The sequence below is a fragment of the Thalassophryne amazonica genome, chromosome 18, assembly GCF_902500255.1.
Source record: "Thalassophryne amazonica chromosome 18, fThaAma1.1, whole genome shotgun sequence".
NCBI lineage: Eukaryota > Metazoa > Chordata > Actinopteri > Batrachoidiformes > Batrachoididae > Thalassophryne > Thalassophryne amazonica.
Genome location: NC_047120.1, coordinates 51,124,785 through 51,145,481, shown reverse-complemented (window position 1 = coordinate 51,145,481; position 20,697 = coordinate 51,124,785). Strand labels below are relative to the sequence as shown.

At 40.6% G+C, this 20,697-nt stretch overlaps 1 protein-coding gene across 1 annotated transcript; it reads left to right on the top strand.

Moving 5' to 3' along the window:
• The first annotated feature begins 1,793 nt into the window (after window positions 1-1,793).
• On the top strand, window positions 1,794-18,912 carry pgap3 (post-GPI attachment to proteins phospholipase 3). The gene is made up of 8 exons (XM_034193732.1): window positions 1,794-2,171; window positions 11,659-11,756; window positions 11,887-12,039; window positions 13,516-13,578; window positions 14,643-14,704; window positions 14,964-15,100; window positions 16,697-16,901; window positions 18,203-18,912. The coding sequence occupies exons 1-8, from the start codon at window positions 1,964-1,966 to the stop codon at window positions 18,264-18,266; spliced, it is 990 nt and encodes a 329-aa protein (XP_034049623.1). The 5' UTR covers window positions 1,794-1,963; the 3' UTR covers window positions 18,267-18,912.
• Window positions 18,913-20,697: the final 1,785 nt, after the last annotated feature.

Genomic DNA, 20,697 nt, shown 5'->3' with positions numbered 1-20,697 from the left:
TCTGTCTGTATATTGTTATATTCAAATAATATCTGGCCAATACCTTGTCTGTTTTTCTTTTTATTTGTAGGAAACTGGGCCCCCATCAAAAGTTTTAAGTAGCTTCCTTGGGTTGACTTTAAGTTGATGATGATGTGTGTGAATAAATCTTGAAACCTTGAAACCATGCAGGATCAAGGTTTGATATATACAGCTTTCAGAGAAAACGATACTGCCTAATTAGTCTACTTTTACTTGTGATTTTTTTTTTATTCTAACTGTAATTTAATTTAACTGTAAAATTCTAGAATTGTGACCACCTTTTCTTCTTAGGACAGGCTTGAGAACCAACTATTTCTCTTCTTTAGCAGATATAAACAAATATATTTGTGGATAATTGTATTATACCATCAATAATGTAAATAAAAACCTCAATGAACGAATATAAATTAAATTAAATTAATAATACAAAACCTCTCACTCCTTTTGTTGATTTAAAAAAAATAAAATGCATATACTGACATAAATGTAAATTATGCGCAGGACCAACAGACTGAAAAACTCATTTGTCCCTCAGGCCATCAGACTGTACAACTCCTCACTCAAGTGGAGGAGGAGTAACAGGAAGACAGAGGTGGGGAATGAGAGGAACAGTAGTAGCCAGTAAACCAGTATTAACCCCTTAACGCCTGAATTTATATAGTTGTATATTAAAAAAAATGTTTTGTGTGTGTTTTTGCCTTTAAGTAGATGGTAAATAATGTTGAGATTATTAATTTCACTTTTGCACAAAAAATAAATAGTAATTTTGGTATTTTGGTAATGACTTTATGTTATAATGTTATAATAATAATAATGGTATGTTGCAAATTTGCGACAACAGGCATACTGGTCAATTTGGTATCTTGCATATTTGAGTCAAATATTGTAGCATAGATGCGACAATAGGCGTTAAGGCGTTAATCAGTATGTCTGGTATTTATATTGTGTATTTACATTTATATTTGCAAACTGTTTTTTTTTTTTTTACTTTCACTTTTGATCCTCTGTGTGCTTCTTACCCTGTGTGCTGCTATACAATGCTGCTAGAATCGCAATTTCCCTGAGGGAGTCTTCCCAAGGGATTAATAAAGTTCTATCGAATCAAATCTAATCTAATTATAATTATTTAAAATTATTATTATTATTATAACGTATTTTTCGTGAGTGCATATTTCTGTTAGTGTAAAACACAACGACGCACAATATTTTTGTTCTTGTATGTCTGTAAAAAAAAAAAAACATTCTGTTCTCAGAAACTTGCTGTGGTACGCGATGGAATGCCTTTGATTGGCTGGACGTTGTCACGTGATAAACACCAAGGGTATCCGATTGGTTAAACCGAACACTATCCCTGATCCAAAGGATTTGAAATTCTTCCCCCGTATACACACAAATATTTATTGTAACTCTGTCCTTCTCATGCCGTGCTTGTAGAATTCATGTTTTGTGATATCACTCCCGTACCTGTAGCACTTCTTTTACTTCAAAATAAGAAGTAAAGCTTAATAAAACAAACAAACAAACAAACCGTTCTTCTTTCAAAATAAAAGCTCTAATTGTGTACATTTTTACAAAATACGTATCAAACACGCAAACAATAACAACAATCAATTCTTCAAGTAGACTGGAGATGTTGAAACAAGATGGAAAGTACAACGTTTTTGCTTCAGCACTCAAATCAATCAATCAATCAATCCGTCCATTACTATGGTGTTTTATTGTGGAAAATTTGGCCGGAAAACGTGTAAACTGACCCTGTGTGTACAGGGGAGCACAGCAGGGCGGCCGCTCAGACTCGGTTCCTGCGAAGAAGAACTGGTGGTTCCAGGCCTGGGTCTTGTCCATAAACAGCGGGGGCAGCTGTACAGGGATGCGGTTAGCCGGTTGCACACGTTGTCGCCCCGCCGTGCCTTTGTGAGTCCTGACGGACCGCTGGAGCACCATGTTAGCCCGGTGCACATCTGTCGGGCTGTCCGCTTTGGCCGGAGTCGTCCTGCTGCTCTTCGTGTCGGTGTCCACCGTTCAGTCTTCTCAAGGCGACAAGGAGCCGGTGTACCGGGACTGTGTGAAGCAATGTGTCCGAACCAACTGCACCGGAGTCCGGCTGCGGGGCTTCCAGTCTGCCCAGCCCCACTACATGGCGCTCACAGGTGAATTTTAAAGTCAGGGTGCCTGCTATCAGGTTAGGTTTATTCAAGCTTTATTACAGTTTCATAACATTTTATAAATTGTTTATTTAATTAACACTTTCCTCATCCATTCCCGCGGCTCACTCACAGATGGTTAATCGATTATTAATTAAAAAGTATCCTGTCGTCTCAAATATAATTATTTTATCGTGTTCTCATTTTTAAATGATTATAAATAACACCCGTGTATTCATATGCATTCTAAACAAATAAAAAAGACAAAAAAATTACATATTTAATATGAAAGGATAATTATAAATTCAACGACTGATCATTTATTGCCTTTCAATCCTTTTTGAGTGGGCTCCTGACATTTAATTGTATTTAATCAAGTTTTTTACATCAAAGACTCCTCTGTAACTGTCTTTGTTGTCATACACCAGGCAGTAGAACTACTTTTTTTTAATTGAAAAATCTCTTATTAATTAGTTTCTTTCACAAATGAGTGATAGAAATTCAAATTTGGGTTTGTTAAATGGGAAAATTTGGACGCTTCAAATTGCGTTTTGTATAAGCCCACTGATAGGAGTGATCAAACGCTGTATTTGTGCTATTTGTTAGTGCAGTACTCTTATTTTCTCATTCCCGCTACCTTACCTGTGTTCTTGGATTAGACATTTTGTTTGCATTATCTCAGTCCACCCAGGGGTAAAGGGGTAACCAGCCTTGGCTGAGAACGTAACTTGCAAAGGAGTGGCATCCCGTCTACTAGGAGTCATACTGCTTGTGTCCTTTTGTTTATTTGTCTGTCTGAAGGTAAGACATCAGAAAAAATGAGATCAGGCAAAGGTTTAATTCCTTTTTTGTGTTGCTCTGTATGCACTTCAGAATTTCATCTTTAATCTTGTTCTCTTTTGTTGTTGACTTGTGACATTTGAAAAATCTGGTTGTTGGAAGAAATCCAGAATTCTGATATGCTCCTCTGTTTGCCGAAATAGTAACTACACTTCATTGTTATCCTTGGCAAAGGTTCTTTGTGTGCTCTCTGAGTTTCTTGATCCACAAGTTGAAATCTGATTTTTCCAGCTAAGCAAGGTGTAACAAAAGTCTTGATGTAACACCGCCCGCCCAAATACTTACTCCCTAAAATGTCATTAAAGTGTACAAATAAGGGGTCAATGCAGTTTTTCAGAATGAAAAAAAAAATAGATGTATTTGCAACTGTAATAATCTCAAACTAATTCTTTTTACACTAGTACAAAAAAGAAGGAAGTAACTCTGTACCTGTGAAACCATTATAATATATTAGACAAATAATGAATGTTTATGAGTTCACTGGTACAAATATTTCATGAGGTGAAAGCTGGCTTTGCCTCGTTGAATGGTATCTTCCAGCTTTCACCGAATTAAATATTCGCACCTTTGAAAGAATGCAAAAACATCAATTATTTGTTTTATATAATGGCTAAAATAGATCCCTGTCTTTGATATTATATTATTAATTTATAAACAACAGAAAAGGGACAGTACCTCCTCACTCCAGCAAAAAAAATCACATCAGTATTTTGTCCAGCTTCGGTGCATCACTGCTGCTCTGACATCACCAATCAGTTTCAATTTCAGTTTATTTTCATTTATATAGCCCCAAATCACAACAGAGTTGCCTCAAAGCGCTTCACACAGGTAAGGTCTAACCTTACCAACCCCCAGAGCAACAGTGGTAAGGAAAAACTCCCTCTGAGGAAGAAACCTCAAGCAGACCAGACTCAAAGGGGTGACCCTCTGCTTGGGCCACGCTACAGACATAAATTACAGAACAATTCACAGAACAATTCACGGACGAATATACAAGAAATGCTATTGGCGCACAGGACAGGAGGATCGCCAACACGAATACAACTCCCATCTCTGGATGGAGCTGCACCTTAAACAGAGAGGAAAAAACAGAATCAGGCATCAGAAAGACAAAAAATTCTGTATAATTTGCCAGCATTAAACAACAAGAAAAACAGAGAAATACTAAGGTGATCGCCGGCCACTAGCCCTAAACTTCACTAAAAGAAAAGACCCCAGAATTTAGGTAAAGTTGAGGCCACAGCCCGCTCCAATTAGTAATAAATGAATTAAAAGAGTAAAAAGTGTAAAACAAAACTGTACCAGTATGCTGTACTGTACCAGTGCGTCTTAAAGCCCAGGTTACACATAGACGGTTTTGTCGGCGGGTAGTACGTAGACCGAAGTTCGCGGTAGTTCTGGCTGTTTTCGCGGTGAAAAGGGGCGGAGCATTGCGCCGGCGTTTTGAGCGCCATACTAGCCACAAATACGCAGATAAAACGCTGCTAAATCCGCCGAATAAAATGGCGTTTTGACGCCGTAGCATCTGGCACACGTCAGGCAACGGGGGTTAATACCCAGTTCTATCCTTTACAGTCGCAGGTTAAGACGCTCGTGAGAACGGCGGTGTTCTGCTGCCGCCGAAAATGCCCTGTGTACCGCTGGATTTATCCAGGCAAATCCTGCGTTACTCCAGGAACTTTTGCATATAGGCATCGCCCCCAGAGTATAATAGGCTGAAGCAGCTGTTACTGCAGGGGGAGGGAGCTCATCCTCAGCCTTTTCTTTTCCTCTCCTTTTCCCCTCCTCAACGTGTTGCTCGTCTCCACCACAGGCCTCTCCTCTGCTTCTGAACCAGACCTCTTGGTAAGTCCTTGCCTCTGCCAATTTTCTTTTAGGAGGCATACTGGAGCTTCTCTGCAAAAATATCTGAAGCTGGCCGCGAGTGAGAGGCCTGCATGCAGTGCGCTAGCGTTTTTATACTGACCGCCGCCTATCGGCCATTTGGAACGCCATTAACCGGGAGGTGGCGTTTAGAACGGAGTACTGTCCGCTAGCGCCGCCGTTTTGTCTGCCTCTGTCGCCGGTTAAAACGCCTTTGAGGACGCCGATGTGGGCTCTATCGCCGTTTTACACGCCGTTGGTTAGGGATACAACGGCCGCCAATTACGCCGGTGTAAACTGCGGCACTACAGGAAGGGGCAGGATGACACGGCGATTAAAAAGTATCAAACGCCGTTGTTCGCGTTGTCTCCGTCGTCATGCGAATTCTCCGGGAGCGCTCCCGGACATGTTGAATAATTTTTTCGACAATTACCAGTAAAGCCGGAACTAAGCCACGCCCCCTAGTGCCGGCGTTGACAACGGCGTTTGATCCTTAAGACGGCCAAAAACTCTTCCAGGACGCTTCCGGGAGCTCTTACCGTCTATGTGTAAACGGGGCTTAAGTCCTGACTTGAAAATCTCCACAGAATCTGACTGTTTTATTGATGCAGGGAGATCATTCCACAGAACGACAAGAGAAAGCTCTGTGACCCGGAGACTTCTTATTTACCTTAGGGACACAAAGTAGTCCTGCACCCTGAGAACATAAAGCCCGGGCCGGTACGTAAGGTTTAATTAGATCAGCTAGGTAGGGAGGTACCAGTCCATGAATAATTTTATAGGTTAGTAGCAGAACCTTAAAATCTGATCTCACTGGGACAGGAAGCCAGTGAAGGGATGCCAAAATGGGTGTAATGTGGTCAAACTTTCTTCTTCCTGTCAAAAGTCTGGCTGCAGCATTTTGAACCAATTGGAGACCCCTAATGCTAGACTGCGGTAAACCAGAAAATAGAACATTGCAGTAGTCCAATCTAGAAGAGATAAATGCATGGATCAGGGTCTCAGCATCAGCCGTAGACAGGATGGGACAAATCTTCGCTATACTTCGCAGGGGGAAGAAAGCAGTTCTAGTAATATTTCTAATGTGGAGGCCAAAGGACAACGAAGGATAAAAAATCACCCCAAGGTTCCTCACTTTGTCAGTGTGATGCATGACACACGAGCCAAGGCTGAGCGTTAACTGGTCAAATTGATGCCGATGTCTCACTGGACCAAGAACCATCATTTCAGTCTTATCAGAGTTTAAAAGTAGGAAGTTTCTAGACATCCAACTTCTCACTGCTGCAAGGCAATCTTCTAAGGATTTTATGTGAACGAGATTACCAGCAGTTATCAGCATGTATTACTGAGTATCATCTGCATAGCAGTGAAAGGTAATCCCAAAACGCTGCAATATGTGCCCAAGGGGTGCTATATAAAGGGAGAAAAGCAGGGGGCCTAAGACAGACCCCTGTGGAACCCCAAATTTCATGTCACTAAGGTTAGAGGTAGTGTTACTGTACAAAACACAGTGAGAACGACTGGTCAAGTATGACGTCAGCCATGCAAGGGCACTCCCAGTAATCCCAAAATGTTTTTCCAGCCTATCAAGTAGAATATGATGATCCACTGTATCAAATGCAGCACTGAGATCTAACAGCAACAGAACCGTAGTGGTGTCCGAATCCATTGTAAGCAGAAGATCATTCACCACTTTAGTGAGAGCCGTCTCTGTGGAATGATAGATTTGATATCGGCCGATAGTTTGTCAAAACACTAGGGTCAAGATTAGGTTTCTTAAGTAATGGTTTAATCACTGCAGATTTGAAACATTTAGGAACAGATCCAGAAGTTAAAGAAAGATTAATCATTTCTAGCACAGTTGGTCCAAGAGTGGGCCACAGGTCCGATACTAATCTAGGTAATACCTCAGTAGTGGCGCCCACCTCAATAGCAGGGTGTAGTGGCTGGGTTAAGGCATGCCGGGATATGTTTAACCTGATGTCTTCTATTTTCTTCCCAAAGTAATCCAGGAAATGTTGTGCTGTAAAAGGAGAGCGAACTAAAGGTGGTTGTCCATGCATAAGTGTTCACACCATGTCGAACAAGAACTTTGAGTTATGCTTGTTTTTGTTGATCAAATCAGAGTAGTAAGTCTGCTTTGTAGCCAGTAATACATGCTTATAGTCTAAGATAGCATCATGCCATGCAAGGTGAAATACTTCTAATTTTGAACGACGCCATTTCCGTTCTAGACCTCTTGCTTTATGCTTGAGGTCATGCAGATAATCATTGAACCAAGGTGACTGTGATTTGGGGGAGCGCGGTTTTAACACAGGTGGTGCAGTCGTGTTGAGTGTAGTTTTGAGCACTGAGTTTAAACTATCCACAAGTCTGTCTACTGACTGGGTATTTGTCAAATGTGAAGCTAAGACATCAGGCAGTCTAGCTTCGAGTTCAGTCTTAGTTGAGGAGTTGATGCATCGCCATAATGATATATAAGGTTGTTGTTCCACTAAACACGGCAGCAAACTTAATAAACTTAATAAGTGAGTGATCAGACACCACTGATGTAAGAGGCATGATGTCAATATTCGTGACAGCAATACCACGTGCGAGAACCAGATCCAGGGTATTTCCACTAATGTGCGTCGAATCCCGAATGCATTGCCGAAATCCTAATGCATCCACAATTTCCATAAATGATTTGAAGAGGGGATCAGAAGGCTTATTTATATGAATGTTAAAGTCACCAATGATCAGAATGGTATCTACACTAGTTGACAAGTTAGAGATGAACGCACCAAATTCATCTAAGAATTCAGAATATGGTCCAGGAGGCCTATATACAGTGACAACGTAATACGACTGATTTTTATTCTTCTGACCTTGGCAATGTGTAATATCTTGAGCAGAGCGGAGAATCAGATGCTCAAACGAGTGATATTTGTAACCCCCAACAGCTAATAAGCTAAACCTAGATTTATAAATAAGAGCAACACCCCCGCCTTGCTTTGCATCACAAGGGACGTGACTAAATGTATAAGCTGATGGGCAGGCCTCATTTAAGGGATGGACAGCTGTAGGTTTAAGCCAGGTTTCACATAACCCAATCATATCTAAGTGATGATCGATAATTAGATCATTGATCAACAATGATTTTGAGGACAGTGATCTTATGTTAATGAGACCCAGTCTAAGGACCTCAGTGGGGTTGACAGTTGAACTGTTTGGGTTTAGGGATGGTTCCAGAGTAGCATATATAAGATGCCTAGAAGTTGGTTTAGGTTTAAGACATTCCACGCGCATTGTAGGTAGCAGACATGAAATCTTTGCTATTGCTGGAACAACCACTGGCCCATCCTCAATTTCATCATCATCCAATATAGTAATGGGTAGTAAGTTTGGAAAGCATATCCCTCTATGATTTTTATGGACATGACTAGGGCTGTCACGATTAGGAATTTCTGGAGACGATTAATTGTCAGACAAATAATTGCGATTGACGAATATATTGTCTATTTTTTTCTTTTTTTCCCCTTCTTTATATTCTACTATTGTAGTATAATTACACAACTCTGGAAGAACGTTTGGCTTCTGTGAGTGGAGAAACTGGGAATGGTACAACATTTTTATTTTTATCTTCATTTTACATACAGTCCCAACTTTTTTCTGAATTGTGGTTGTTTCTGTTGCATTTCTGAAATTGTTTCTCCTCATCAGTCACATTTTGTGCTTAAACACTGCATTAAGCCCATAATGAACAAATAAATACCTTTGGAAAGTAACAGCTGTTAAAGTTCAGAGTTCTCACCTGCTTTTTGTGATCTGTGCATCTGAACATCACCACAGCTTCTCCATGTCAGGGTTTTCTTTTTTTGTGGCTCAGTTCATTCATATATTCTCATTTTTTAAATATGTTTTTAAAGATATTTGACCGTTTATTTCATCTCATGATCTCATAAATTCAGCATACGATGCGCACATGGTGTGAACAGGACGGTAACGGCAGAATCACACCTTTAGAGAAAGTTCAGAGAGAAGTAAAGGCAGCTCCACGTTTTCGTTTTGTTAACTCGGGTTAAAATCCTCTCTCTGCTCCGCGCTCGCTGCGCACTGAACGTGTCGCGCCTGCATTCAGGAATCTCCCTCACCCACCCCCTCCCTCGCAGTCTGCAGCCTGTTAACTCCGCGCACGCGCACACACAGGCACAGACACAGACAAACACACCAACAGCTCTGCATTTTTGAGGGCTTTTGAAGAAGACAGCACTGTTTTAATCGGCCGTCAGCCTCCTTGTTATTGTCCCGCCTTAAGATGAGGGTGAGGCTGCAGCACAATGATGTCAGATTCTGAGTCGTTTTATGCTTTATGGATAAAATAAATAATTCACGGTAATCGCGAATATGAAAAATAATCACGAATATGAAAAATAATCGCGATTGACAAATATTGTAATAATTGTGACAGCCCTAGACATGACTACGGAAGCAGGACACAGTCTCAACCTATTGAAATTCCCTCCCTGGCAAATAAACTGCACTATCACCATAGTGGATTTTCTGCACTAAATTCCCCGCTAAGCTAATGGATTCCACACCCACATCTGTCATAAGCCTTGCAGGGTCTCTAATCACCTGCTCTGTGGCCTGCTGTAGATTCCTAATGTTACCCTCCCTGTAGAGCTCTATCTATGTTCGCAGACAAGATGGCGGCGCCTTCCCCAGTAGGGTGGAGGCTGTCCGGCATCAGCAAGCCATGGCGGCCCCAGAACGAAGGCCAGTTATCAATAAAGCTAAAGCCTTGCTGTCTACAAAACTGCGCCAGCCACCTATTTAACGATGTCAGCCTGCTAAACGCCTCATCAGTACCCCGGGAGGGGAGGGGACCAGAGACTATTAATCGATGCTGACATCTTTCTGGCAAGGTCACAGGTCCACTCTATGTCCATTTTTGTGACCTCTGAGTGCTTCATCCTGATATCATTGGTGCCAATGTGAATAACTATGTGACTATATCTCATGTCATGTTCCTTCGTGTGTCTTCCCTTCTGCAGCATCAGCACCCTAAGATGAGATGCAGTGTCAGGAGATCTGGCCCCAGGAATACATTTAATGTCAGCCAGCATCTGTAACCTGACTTTGCGGGTGATAGAATCCCCTATCACTAAAGTCCGGTGTTTTGGCCTGGAGACAGGAGTGGAAGTCACTTGTGGGCTCAGAGAATTCACATCAGGCAAATCCAAGGGGGAGAACCGATTCACTGTTCGCACTGGCGTGTGTGATCGGAGTGCCACAACCCGGGCACCAAGCCCTACGGGGCTTCCTCCGCCTAGCCACAGTCCGAAAGCCGTGCTCCACAGCTGGCATTTCTAAGCTGATGCTAATGGGCTCGCTAGCCGGCCCAACACTAACCTCATCTGGAGTGCCTGTAACATCTAACTCCATTGCGCTAAGAAGCTGCTCTAACTTACGGACACGGCTCTCTAAGAGAGCCACCGTATCTTCCAACATCATGCAGGATTTACGGATGGTGTAAAGTACAATTAGTAGTGTACTTTGTGCACTAAGAAATTCAAGAATGTAGTCAAGCAAACACGAGCTAACCAATAATGGATAAGCTACCACTCCTAAGGCTCACACAGACGCAAATAAATTTATTAAAATTCACAGCAGTTACACTGAAAAACTAACAGAAGTATTAAACAGGTAAAAAAGCAGGAGCTATAAAATACACTAAACAGTTAATTAACTAACAGGAGTGTAAAAAAATGAAATGAAAAAATGATGACGGGGGTCCAAAATAGCTAACGCAAGCTAACAGCTAGCTAAAATGTTAGCCGCTCCTAAGATTTTACACAGGAGTAAAATAATTACTTAAAATTCACAGCAGTTCGACTGAAAAACGAACAGAAGTATTAAACGGGTAAAAATTGAACAGCTATAAAAAGTAACGACGGAGAGGGGAGGGGTCAACCTAGCTAGCCAAAGCTAACTGCTAGCAAATGCTAACTGCTAGCGATTCACAACAGGACTGTTGTTAAATAATGTTCACAGCAGATACAATTAATAACCAGAAGAGTGCTAAACAGAAATAAAAGAAGCGTATACAACCGTGTGAAGTTCAGAGTGACGTCGCAGCAACAAATAATCCATCAGAAGCAAGTTGCCAGATCTGTGAAAATCCAATCCAAATGAACTTTAAATAGGAGTCCAAAAATAACCAAAAAAAAAAAAAACACGCCAGAAATTAGTCCAGCTTTTCATTCTAACTTCCTCCTAACAGCTCTTCATGCTTCCAGATGGCTTACAGTGCAGTGGATTTGTTGTGTGTGTGTGTGTGTGTGTGTGTGTGTGTATGTGTTCGGAGAATTAGCATCCTCAATTAGCTCCTCCAAGTCGTTGTCCTTCAGCAAAACTAAATCCACATGTTTAGCTAAATGCTGCCCACACCAGTGGGTTGGGTTCGCAAACATATGGAACCAAATTTGCACGCTAAATGCATAATCCATGTCATGTGACATATACAAAGCACCAATCAAATGACAAGGATTCACTCAGCCGTTTTATACACACACACACACACACACACACACACACACACACACACACACACACACACATATACTCATTAGGGTGAATTGATTGCTGGCTACGGAGAGTGTTCCTTTGTGTTCACTCTAAAAAGAAATACACAAATGATCAAAGTACTGTAGTCAATGATAAAATTTTCCCTTTGAGTTTTGACTTAACATGAAAGCATTCTGAGCTTATACATGTTTAAATACTCTTTTCCTCTCTCTTGGTCCAGGTTGGACATGTCGTGATGACTGTCGCTATCAGTGCATGTGGACTACTGTAGGCCTTTACCAGGCTGAGGGGTACAGAGTCCCGCAGTTTCATGGCAAAGTATCTCAGATTTATTTATTTTTAAACAGAACCTTTCATATTTATTATTGCTGGATTTTTTTCCCACACTATAGTAAACATTTGGTTTGTACTTTGTAACATTTTGGATCATGTGTTTTATTTTTTTGAGTGGCCGTTTGCACGCTTTTTGTGCTTTGAGGAGCCGGCATCTGCCTTGGCCTCTCTGCTGAATGGCCTGGCTTGCCTCCTCATGCTGCTGCGCTATCGGAGCACGGTGCCACGCCAGAGCCCCATGTACCACACCATAAACGCCTTCTCCCTAGTGAGTCACTCACAACCCCTTTTTGAGGAAGAAAGAAAGCTATGTGTAGTGACTTAATGTGCACAAATACGAGGTCTGTCCAAAAAGTAACGGACCTTTTAATTTTTTTCAAAAACTATATGGATTTGAATCACGTGTGATTGCATCAGCCAAGCTTGAACCTTCGTGCGCATGCGTGAGTTTTTTCACGCCTGTCGGTTGCGTCATTTGCCTGTGGGCAGGCTTTGAGTGAGCACTGGTCCAGCCACCTCGTCGGATTTTCATTGTCAGGGAAATGGCTGAGAGGCTGCCGCTTTGCTCCATGAAATTTTTTTCAGAAACTGTTAGAGAGCCAGTTGGAAACCATTCGAAAGATTCAGATGGCTTTCGGTGAAGATTCTGTTGGCGTCACACGGATTAAGGAGTGTTAAAACCTTTTTAAAGATGGCCCACAGCGGCGGAGGGCGCGCGGCGCACCGAGCGGCCATCGACAGGCTGGAACGACCAGATCATTTCTAAACTGAATGCTGTGTTGATCCGGGACGTCGTCTGACTACCACAGAAATGGCAACAGAGCTGGACATAGCACTTTTGCAGCACATTCCACTGTTACAGGAGATTTTGTAATGAAAGACGTGCGGAGGATTTCACGCGTCGGCACGGAGCCACTCATGGCGCACAACAAAAAAAACACCTCCGTGTTGGAAGTCTCACAGGGCATGTTGTGGCGTGTCCAGCTGTTACACAATTTCTCGGATACTCACTCGACTGAAAAGCCATCGAAAGCCGTCTGAATCTTCCGAATGGTTTCCAACACAGAGGTGTTTTTTTTTGTTGTGCGCCATGAGCGGCTCCGTCCCGATGCCCGAAATCCTCCGCACGTCTTTCATTACAAAATCTCCTGTAACAGTGGAATGTGCCGCAAAAGTGCTATGTCCAGCTCTCTTGCCATTTCTGTGGTAGTCACATGATGTCCCGGATCAACACAGCGTTCAGTTTAGAAATGATCTGGTCGTTCCAGCCTGTCGATGGCCACTCTGTGCGCCGCGCGCCCTCCGCCGCTATGGGCCATCTTTAAAAAGGTTTTAACACTCCTTAATCCGTGTGACACCAACAGAATCTTCACCGAAAGCAATCTGAATCTTTCGAATGGTTTCCAACTGGCTCGCTAACAGTTTCTGAAAATAATTTCATGGAGCAAAGTGGCAGCCTCTCAGCCATTTCCCTGACAATAAAAATCCGACGAGGGGGCTGGACCAGTGCTCACTCAAAGCCTGCCCAGAGGCGAATGACGCAACCGACAGGCATGAAAAAACTCACGCATGCGCACGAAGGTTCAAGCTTGGCTGATGCAATCACACGTGATTCAAATCCATACAGTTTTTGAAAAAAATACAAAGGTCCGTTACTTTCTGGACAGACCTTGTATACATGTACATAAAAGGCTAAAGTGATGAGAAGTTGTTATGACTATTTAGCCTGTTTGTCTTTCTTTAGGTGTCTCTTAATGCGTGGTTCTGGTCCACGGTCTTTCACACTCGCGACACATATCTTACCGAGGTAACGTACAAATTCTTTCATCTCAAAGCTGCATTTACACAGGAAATTTTGCTGAGTAAAATTCACTCTACTGGGATAACATTTGATCCCAGTCTAAACAGAGTTAAATATACTCTACCACAGGCTAAATCAACTCAACATAGTGTAAATCAACTCTTATTGCAGTAAAACCACTTGAATTGACTAGACGGTGTCACTGACTGAATGGTCCACCCTAAAAATCGGTCCACCCTATCTTCACTGTGCATGCGTCAGCCGCGGTTCACTGATGTTCACCTAGTTTCTGCTTAAAACTGCACTCCAGTCATCATCTGTTTCAGCGACCAATATCTGAATCTTTTATACAAGAATCAATTCAGCATTATTTCATCAGAAAAGGCGGAGGAAGCGATCAGAGCGATGAAGCTACACGGCTGCTAGCTGTTGCGTTCACTGACCGTCCGTTATTTCAGAGTGTTGCAGAGTATCGCCTCGTTCCTGCTTAAAACTGACTTTAGAATGATTTAAGAGGTTTTACCTTGTCATCTGATGGTTAATAATCACATTAATCGATTTGATCGCTTTGGGTGAAGACAGTCCGTCCACAGAGCGCTGTGCTCCGAAATGACGCATGGACAGTGGAGGCAGGGCGGGGAGACTGTTCGGTCGGTGACACCAGTAGAGCTGATTTCACTCTACAATAGAGTGTTTTTTACTCTTTTTAGACTGGGATCAACTGTTATCCCAGCAGAGTAAATTTTACTCAGCAAAATTTCCTGTGTACCTTTTTTGTTACAGTTATTGCTATTTTCTTCAGGAAATCATACACTTTCAAATTTTACAATGTGGTGATTAATAAAAAAATTGTGATATTGTGAGTGAAGAACTTAAGGTAGCATCTTTCCAGCTGAGATACCGCTGGCTTATGTGAGCATCCTCCTTCAGTGACCCTTAAATTTAGCTAATTACTTATGTCACTACATTCTCTTCCAAACTAAATCGATTTGTTGTTCATGTAATTGCAACTTTTTATTAATATGTCAAATCCTTTTTTAATCATAATGCTGGTTTGTGTTTTATTTCAGAAAATGGACTATTTCTGTGCCACAGCCGTCATTCTTTACTCTATCTACCTATGCTGTGTTCGGTAAGATATATAAAACATGCATTCCACTTGCACTCTGTGCATTCGATCCTACAAAAATGTAGGAAACCGTTTCAGATGTAAAATATGAATTAAACTCAGTAATCATTTTTCATTTATGGGGAGTGTGCTTGAATGAAAATTTTGTATGTGGATGAAGGAAGGATTGTTAGATATATTCTTCCCCTCACCAGACATAACGTAATTGTTGATGCACTCAGACTGTTGTTATAAAATGTCATCTGCTCCCCCTCTCCACCAGGACTTTGGGCCTGAGGCGACCAGGGGTGTCCAGTATGGTTGGAGTCATGCTCATCTTGGCCTTTACTTCCCATGTGTCCTACTTAACCTTTGTCAGTTTTGATTATGGCTACAACATGGCTGCTAATGTCTCTATAGGTACAACAAATTTTTAAAAGTCGGATTAATACTGTTTTGTTGTTATTGTTATTTTTGTTACTCATACTATCAGATATAGTCTTCAAATACATCTTACCACTATATACTTATACACTTATATTTAAGGTACCTTGTTGCTTGCACAAATTTGACCCCTGCATTGGCATGCAATCTGGCATACCAGAGAGAAAAATCGTTGTAAACTTTTAAACTGTTTTAAACTGCACGGCTGCGCGCAAGTGCGGAAAGAAAATTTTGAAATGGTCAAAATCTCTGGCACACATTAGTTTTGTGAACTACACATGAAGTTTGCGCAACCTGTTCAAAATCTTTAGGTCACTGCGAGTCAGTGCATCAGCGCATCACATCACAGCGCAGCTCATCTGAACAATTATGACGAGATGTTAAATTTTTAATAAACATAATTTTACAGATACTCATAAGAAGGAATGAAAATGCGACTGTTTTACCAAGCCATTACAGTATAAATATTATAAATAATTACCTTTGAGACAATTCCAAATGCGTTCTCCACGTCATGAAGTGCACAAGAAAATCTGCAGCTGTAGAAAATGACTCTGTGATTCCGGGAGATTCTGAGAGCAAATGATTAATCTGCTACAAAATAATTATTTTATATAACGCAACATCAAGCTGCACAAAGTGGGTCACATTGGCACGATGAATTGCATGGCAGTGCAGGGATTAAATGCGTGCAAGTGTGACGGTGCCTTTATTACCTCCGCCAAGGAGGTTATGTTTTCACCAGCATTTGTCTGTCTGTTTGTCTGTTAACAGGATAACTCAAAAAATTTTGAATGCATTTGAACCAAATTTAGTGGAATGATGAGAAATATGTCCAGGATCAATCGATTAAAACTTGGTGATGATCCGGATTAAACTCTGGAATATAGCATAATGTATTAGTTTGCCCTTTTGTGATTCCACATCCTTCAATATTGATATGTGGCATGACAGAGGTATACGCTCTATCGAGTGCCCTTCTAGTTCAATTATGTTATTATTTATTATGTAGTTATTTGCTTTATTTGTAAATCACATTTAAAACAACAGGCATTGGCCAAAGTGCCTTACATCATAAAAAACAAACAGCAAAATGCTAAAATGATAAAATTACAGGCAGAAATATATTTTAAAATGTCAGTGTATTTTAAGAGCTAAAATTAGAAATAAGTTTTCAACAACTATTTAAATGTAATAAAAGTTGGGGTAGTTGTAATATATAAAGTTAAGCAGTACATTCACCCCTAGTTTTCAGCCTAGATCTTAACAACAAAGCATCTGTTCAGACAGATGACTCGTATAAAAAAAATAGTATAATAAATTAAAGTAAAAAAGAAAAACAGTTTTCAATATAAATACACAATATAAATACCAGACATACTGATCAATACTGGTTTACTGGCTACTACTGTTCCTCTCATTCCTGACCAAGAGTTGTGCCTCTTGTATTGAATATGATTGTCTAAATCTAAGCTGCTATATTGTTGATTGACATGATTCATCTCCACTGCCCTTCTCTTTTCCGTTTGCTTTTGTGTGTGGAATAGAAACAGCTTGTCTCTTGTTTTAAAGGTATGGTGAACCTGCTGTGGTGGCTCTGCTGGTGTTGGCAGAACCGGCGTACGCTGCCCTACTGGTGGAAGTGCGGCCTGGTGGTCTTTCTGCTTCATGGTCTCGCTCTGCTGGAGCTGCTGGACTTCCCCCCCCTCCTCTGGGTGTTGGATGCTCACGCTGTTTGGCACCTGAGCACCATCCCTGTGCACTTTATTTTCTATAGGTAGGCCCAGCTGCTAACCAAAAAAAAAAAAACTAGAAGCACTCAGAGAGTGCAAACCTCCGCCAAGGCCATGGGGTCACTGACACCATAACATCTACACGCCGCGGAATCATTGACCCTAAAAAAGTCTAACAATGATGTTTGCTCAGTCGTAAAAAAAAAGTTTAATCTGCTGTGACTGGATAGCATGTATCCTTAGCGCTTGGCATCACAGTTTATTGCAACTTGCACCTTTCCCAGAAGCTACTGTCATCTGAGCACTGATACTAATATTGCATGTGCTTATAGACAAAAACAAATAAGAGACAAAATTCAATTTATTACTCATCTAAACTGCAAATATATGATTTTTTTTTTAACATTTATGAAACACTTCTCTAAACAAGGCCATAGGGTCACTGACCCTAAAGAGATTCCCTCCTTGGCACAGTGATCTATTTCTTTTTGTCTCTGTCTGTAAAATTGTATATAATAATCATTAGATTATTAAAATCTAAACATAAATAAATTTAAGAAATATTACAATTTGAAAACAAATGCACTCGAACGTGATGACAGCTGCAACTGCTTAATGCTAACTTTTAACATTGAAAATGCCATAGACATGCTAACGCATTAGCATCGGGATCTGGATCGTGATCCGGATCACCACTAAAATTTAATCACTTGTTCCTCTTGTCATTTCCAACCACTCCACAAAATTTCAACAAAAATAATTTTAAGAAATATTACAATTTGAAAACAAATGCACCCGAACGTGATGACAGCTGCAACTGCTTAATGATAACTTTTAACATTGAAAATGCCATAGACATGCTAACGCGTTAGCATCGGGATGTCATTTCCAACCATTCCACAAAATTTCATCAAAATCCGTTCAAAACTTTTTGAGTTATCCTGCTGACAAACAAACAAACGCGACCGAAAACATAACCTCCTTGGCGGAGGTAAAAACCAACAAAAAAAAAAAAGATTTGTATGTCATAAAATGTCAGTAATAGCCAAATTATGTTTTGCTCAGATGATAGAGATAAAACTGGAGACTGACTGGTTCCTTTCAGGTCTCGACATCCTTCACCTTACTTACATCTGCTTCTGTTCACATCCATTTTTGAAGAACAAACTTGAGCTAAAGAAGTGACAAAAGTTGCTTTGATTTGAGAGGACCAATAGTAATTTTCTGAGTGATATTAATATTAATCCTCTGCAATACAAAAATGTGTCGTAAGATGTAATAAACGTTTCAGTTTTTAAAAAAAAACACAATTTTCATTTAAAATCATCTGTTTTTCTGACTGCAGTTTCCTGATCGATGACAGCTTGTATTTACTAAACACAGAGAAGATGGGCGTCAAAGTGGACTAGGATTTGGTTATCATCTGTTCAGCACGACTGTGCCGGCACACCTTTCCAATCAGGGCAGCCAATCACCCCTATCCAGGAAGTAGCTCTGCCTCCCAGATAACATGCATGCCACCTTTCCTCCAACTGTGACTTCTATCAGTTTACATTTTTCTTGTTTTAAATTTCTTGTATTTATTGGGAGATAATTTCTCATTATTATTATTATATATTTTTTAAAATAATAAGGATTGATGCTTGCAGTACTTACGTACGTTTGCCTTGTACTGACGTGTTCACTGCCCTTCTGCTGCCACCCATCATAACTGAAAACTGGATATAGGATACGGCCCAGTGTTCTGTCAGAACAGGCCCCGATTTTAACGGGGCCTTTACATCTGTGTGTAGATTGCATGTCCAGTTTCTTTACACCCACTTTGACACAAGTGTTTCTCACCAGCTTCAGCCCCATGGAAGTTCACCATGCAAGCAAACTTTAAACACACTTGGTTTTTCACAAATGGCAGTTTGCCGTGGCAGACTATAGATGGCACCAAAATGTCTCTCTCCAGGCCAACACAACCCGCACTGTGTGATACACAACGTGTGCCAAAAGTGGGGCCGGCAGTTACAGAGTAATGGCCCCATGTGAAGAGGCGGAGCGGCCTGCGGATTGTTCCAGAGAGAATGGGAAAGCTGTTTATGTTTGAAGGCTGTTCTAGCTGACTGTGTTTTTTGCCCCCCCTCCTCACCATCATACCTTTATTTTTGTGCCTCTGTTGTTTCCATCGCTGCTTTTGTGACTTTTATGAGTTGCCTTGTTTTTTTTTTACTACCATATAGTGGTGCAGCTTAGCTAAAATTTCCTTAAAAAATTGTGATAAAAGCATGGAATTCGGCACACATATTCTGTGGTATTTCCAGATATGGAGCCATCCTGGAGCTGACCTCTAATGAGCTACAGGAGTCAATAAAGAATTACACAGGGGTCAAGATTTAAACATGCTCAAATCATGTTGAAAACTATGCCACATTATTTGCCTGATCATAACAATTCCAAAAAGGTATAGTTTGGGCTACCTGTGACTGAATTCTATGGAGTTATGGGGTAAAAACAGCAGAAATGGTGACAAAGGTCAGTTTCAGTTTGTACAGGGGTCAAAAGTTAAAGTTGCTCCAATTTCAGTAAAAAATGACGCAAATTATTAGTTGAAATCAAAGGATTAATAAATGGAATAGTTTTGACTGTGTTGGATGTTTGGTCTCCAAAGTAAAGATCAAACAAGCTCGATGTCCATTGGATTCTATGAATTGTGACATACGTATGTTACCCTGTAACATGATAATGAAGCATGACAGATGGTACAAACTATTCCTTTTTTTAACCCTATTAACCCAAACAATAATTTGCATCACTTCTTAACAAACTGGAGCAACTTTAATTTTTGACCCCTGTACAAACTGAAACTGACCTTTGTCACCATTATTGCTATTTTTACCCCATAACTCCAGAACATTCAGTCATAGATAGTTCAAACTTTACCTTTTTGGAATCATCATGATCAGACAAATAATGTGGTATAGTTTTCAACATGATTGGAGCATTTTTTTTTTATTTTGACCCCTGTGTAATTCTTTATTGACCCCTGTAGCTCATTAGAGGTCACCTCCAGGATGGCTCCATATCTGAAAATAAACATTAGTTAATTTAGAATATGTGTGCCAAATTCCAGGATTTTTATCACAAAATGAACAATTGTTTTGCTATGCCGCCCCACTAATATTGTTGATGAATCTGCTCAAGTTTCTTCATTTCTTTTGACCTTGATTACTTGAATATTTTTCTCTTTTTTGGGGGGGAAGCCTGATAAAGTGTAAAATGAAATTGTTATACACCTGGATTGCCTTTTAGTGTGAGGAGAATTAGGTTGCATAAAGTTATCAGGTCATTTATTTACATTTGAGAGGGAAAGATTTAAGTTTAAAACATGTGATGAGGTTGTGTGAATAACTGTTTTGTTGTTTCTTTGTCCATCCATCAATATTTGGATGTGGTTGCATTTATTGCTGCAATATTTTCCAAAGTGTTGCACATAAACAACCAGCTGCTTTACTGCCTCACTGTGTAAATACCACATTTTCCTCCACGTCTGCCTTACATACTTGTGCACTCACCATCTTTATCAGTGATCAATCACTTTCTTTCAGTTGAATGCAAACTTTACTGTGATTTACTTCAAACACAGAGGATGCATAATTCTTCTTCGCTCAGTTTGATCTGTGCACTTTATGAGTGTGTCAACACTTAACATACGTCGTGCCCATGCCTTTGTATTTCTGCATGATCATGTCAACAAAGACAAGCGCATGTGTACATTTTACCTCGACTGAACGCATTGATTTGTCTCATGAATGTCACAAAGTGAAACGTGTGTGTGTGTGTGTGTGTGTGTGT

What these genes read in the sequence shown, in the direction of transcription:
- pgap3 (XM_034193732.1), top strand. Translation starts at nt 1,964, where the DNA reads ATGTTAGCCCGGTGCACATCTGTCGGGCTGTCCGCTTTGGCCGGAGTC. An exon ending in CCATAAACGCCTTCTCCCTA is followed by an intron (nt 12,040 to 13,515) that starts GTGAGTCACTCA and finishes GTCTTTCTTTAG; the next exon opens with GTGTCTCTTAATGCGTGGTT. An exon ending in GGCTGCTAATGTCTCTATAG is followed by an intron (nt 15,101 to 16,696) that starts GTACAACAAATT and finishes CTTGTTTTAAAG; the next exon opens with GTATGGTGAACCTGCTGTGG.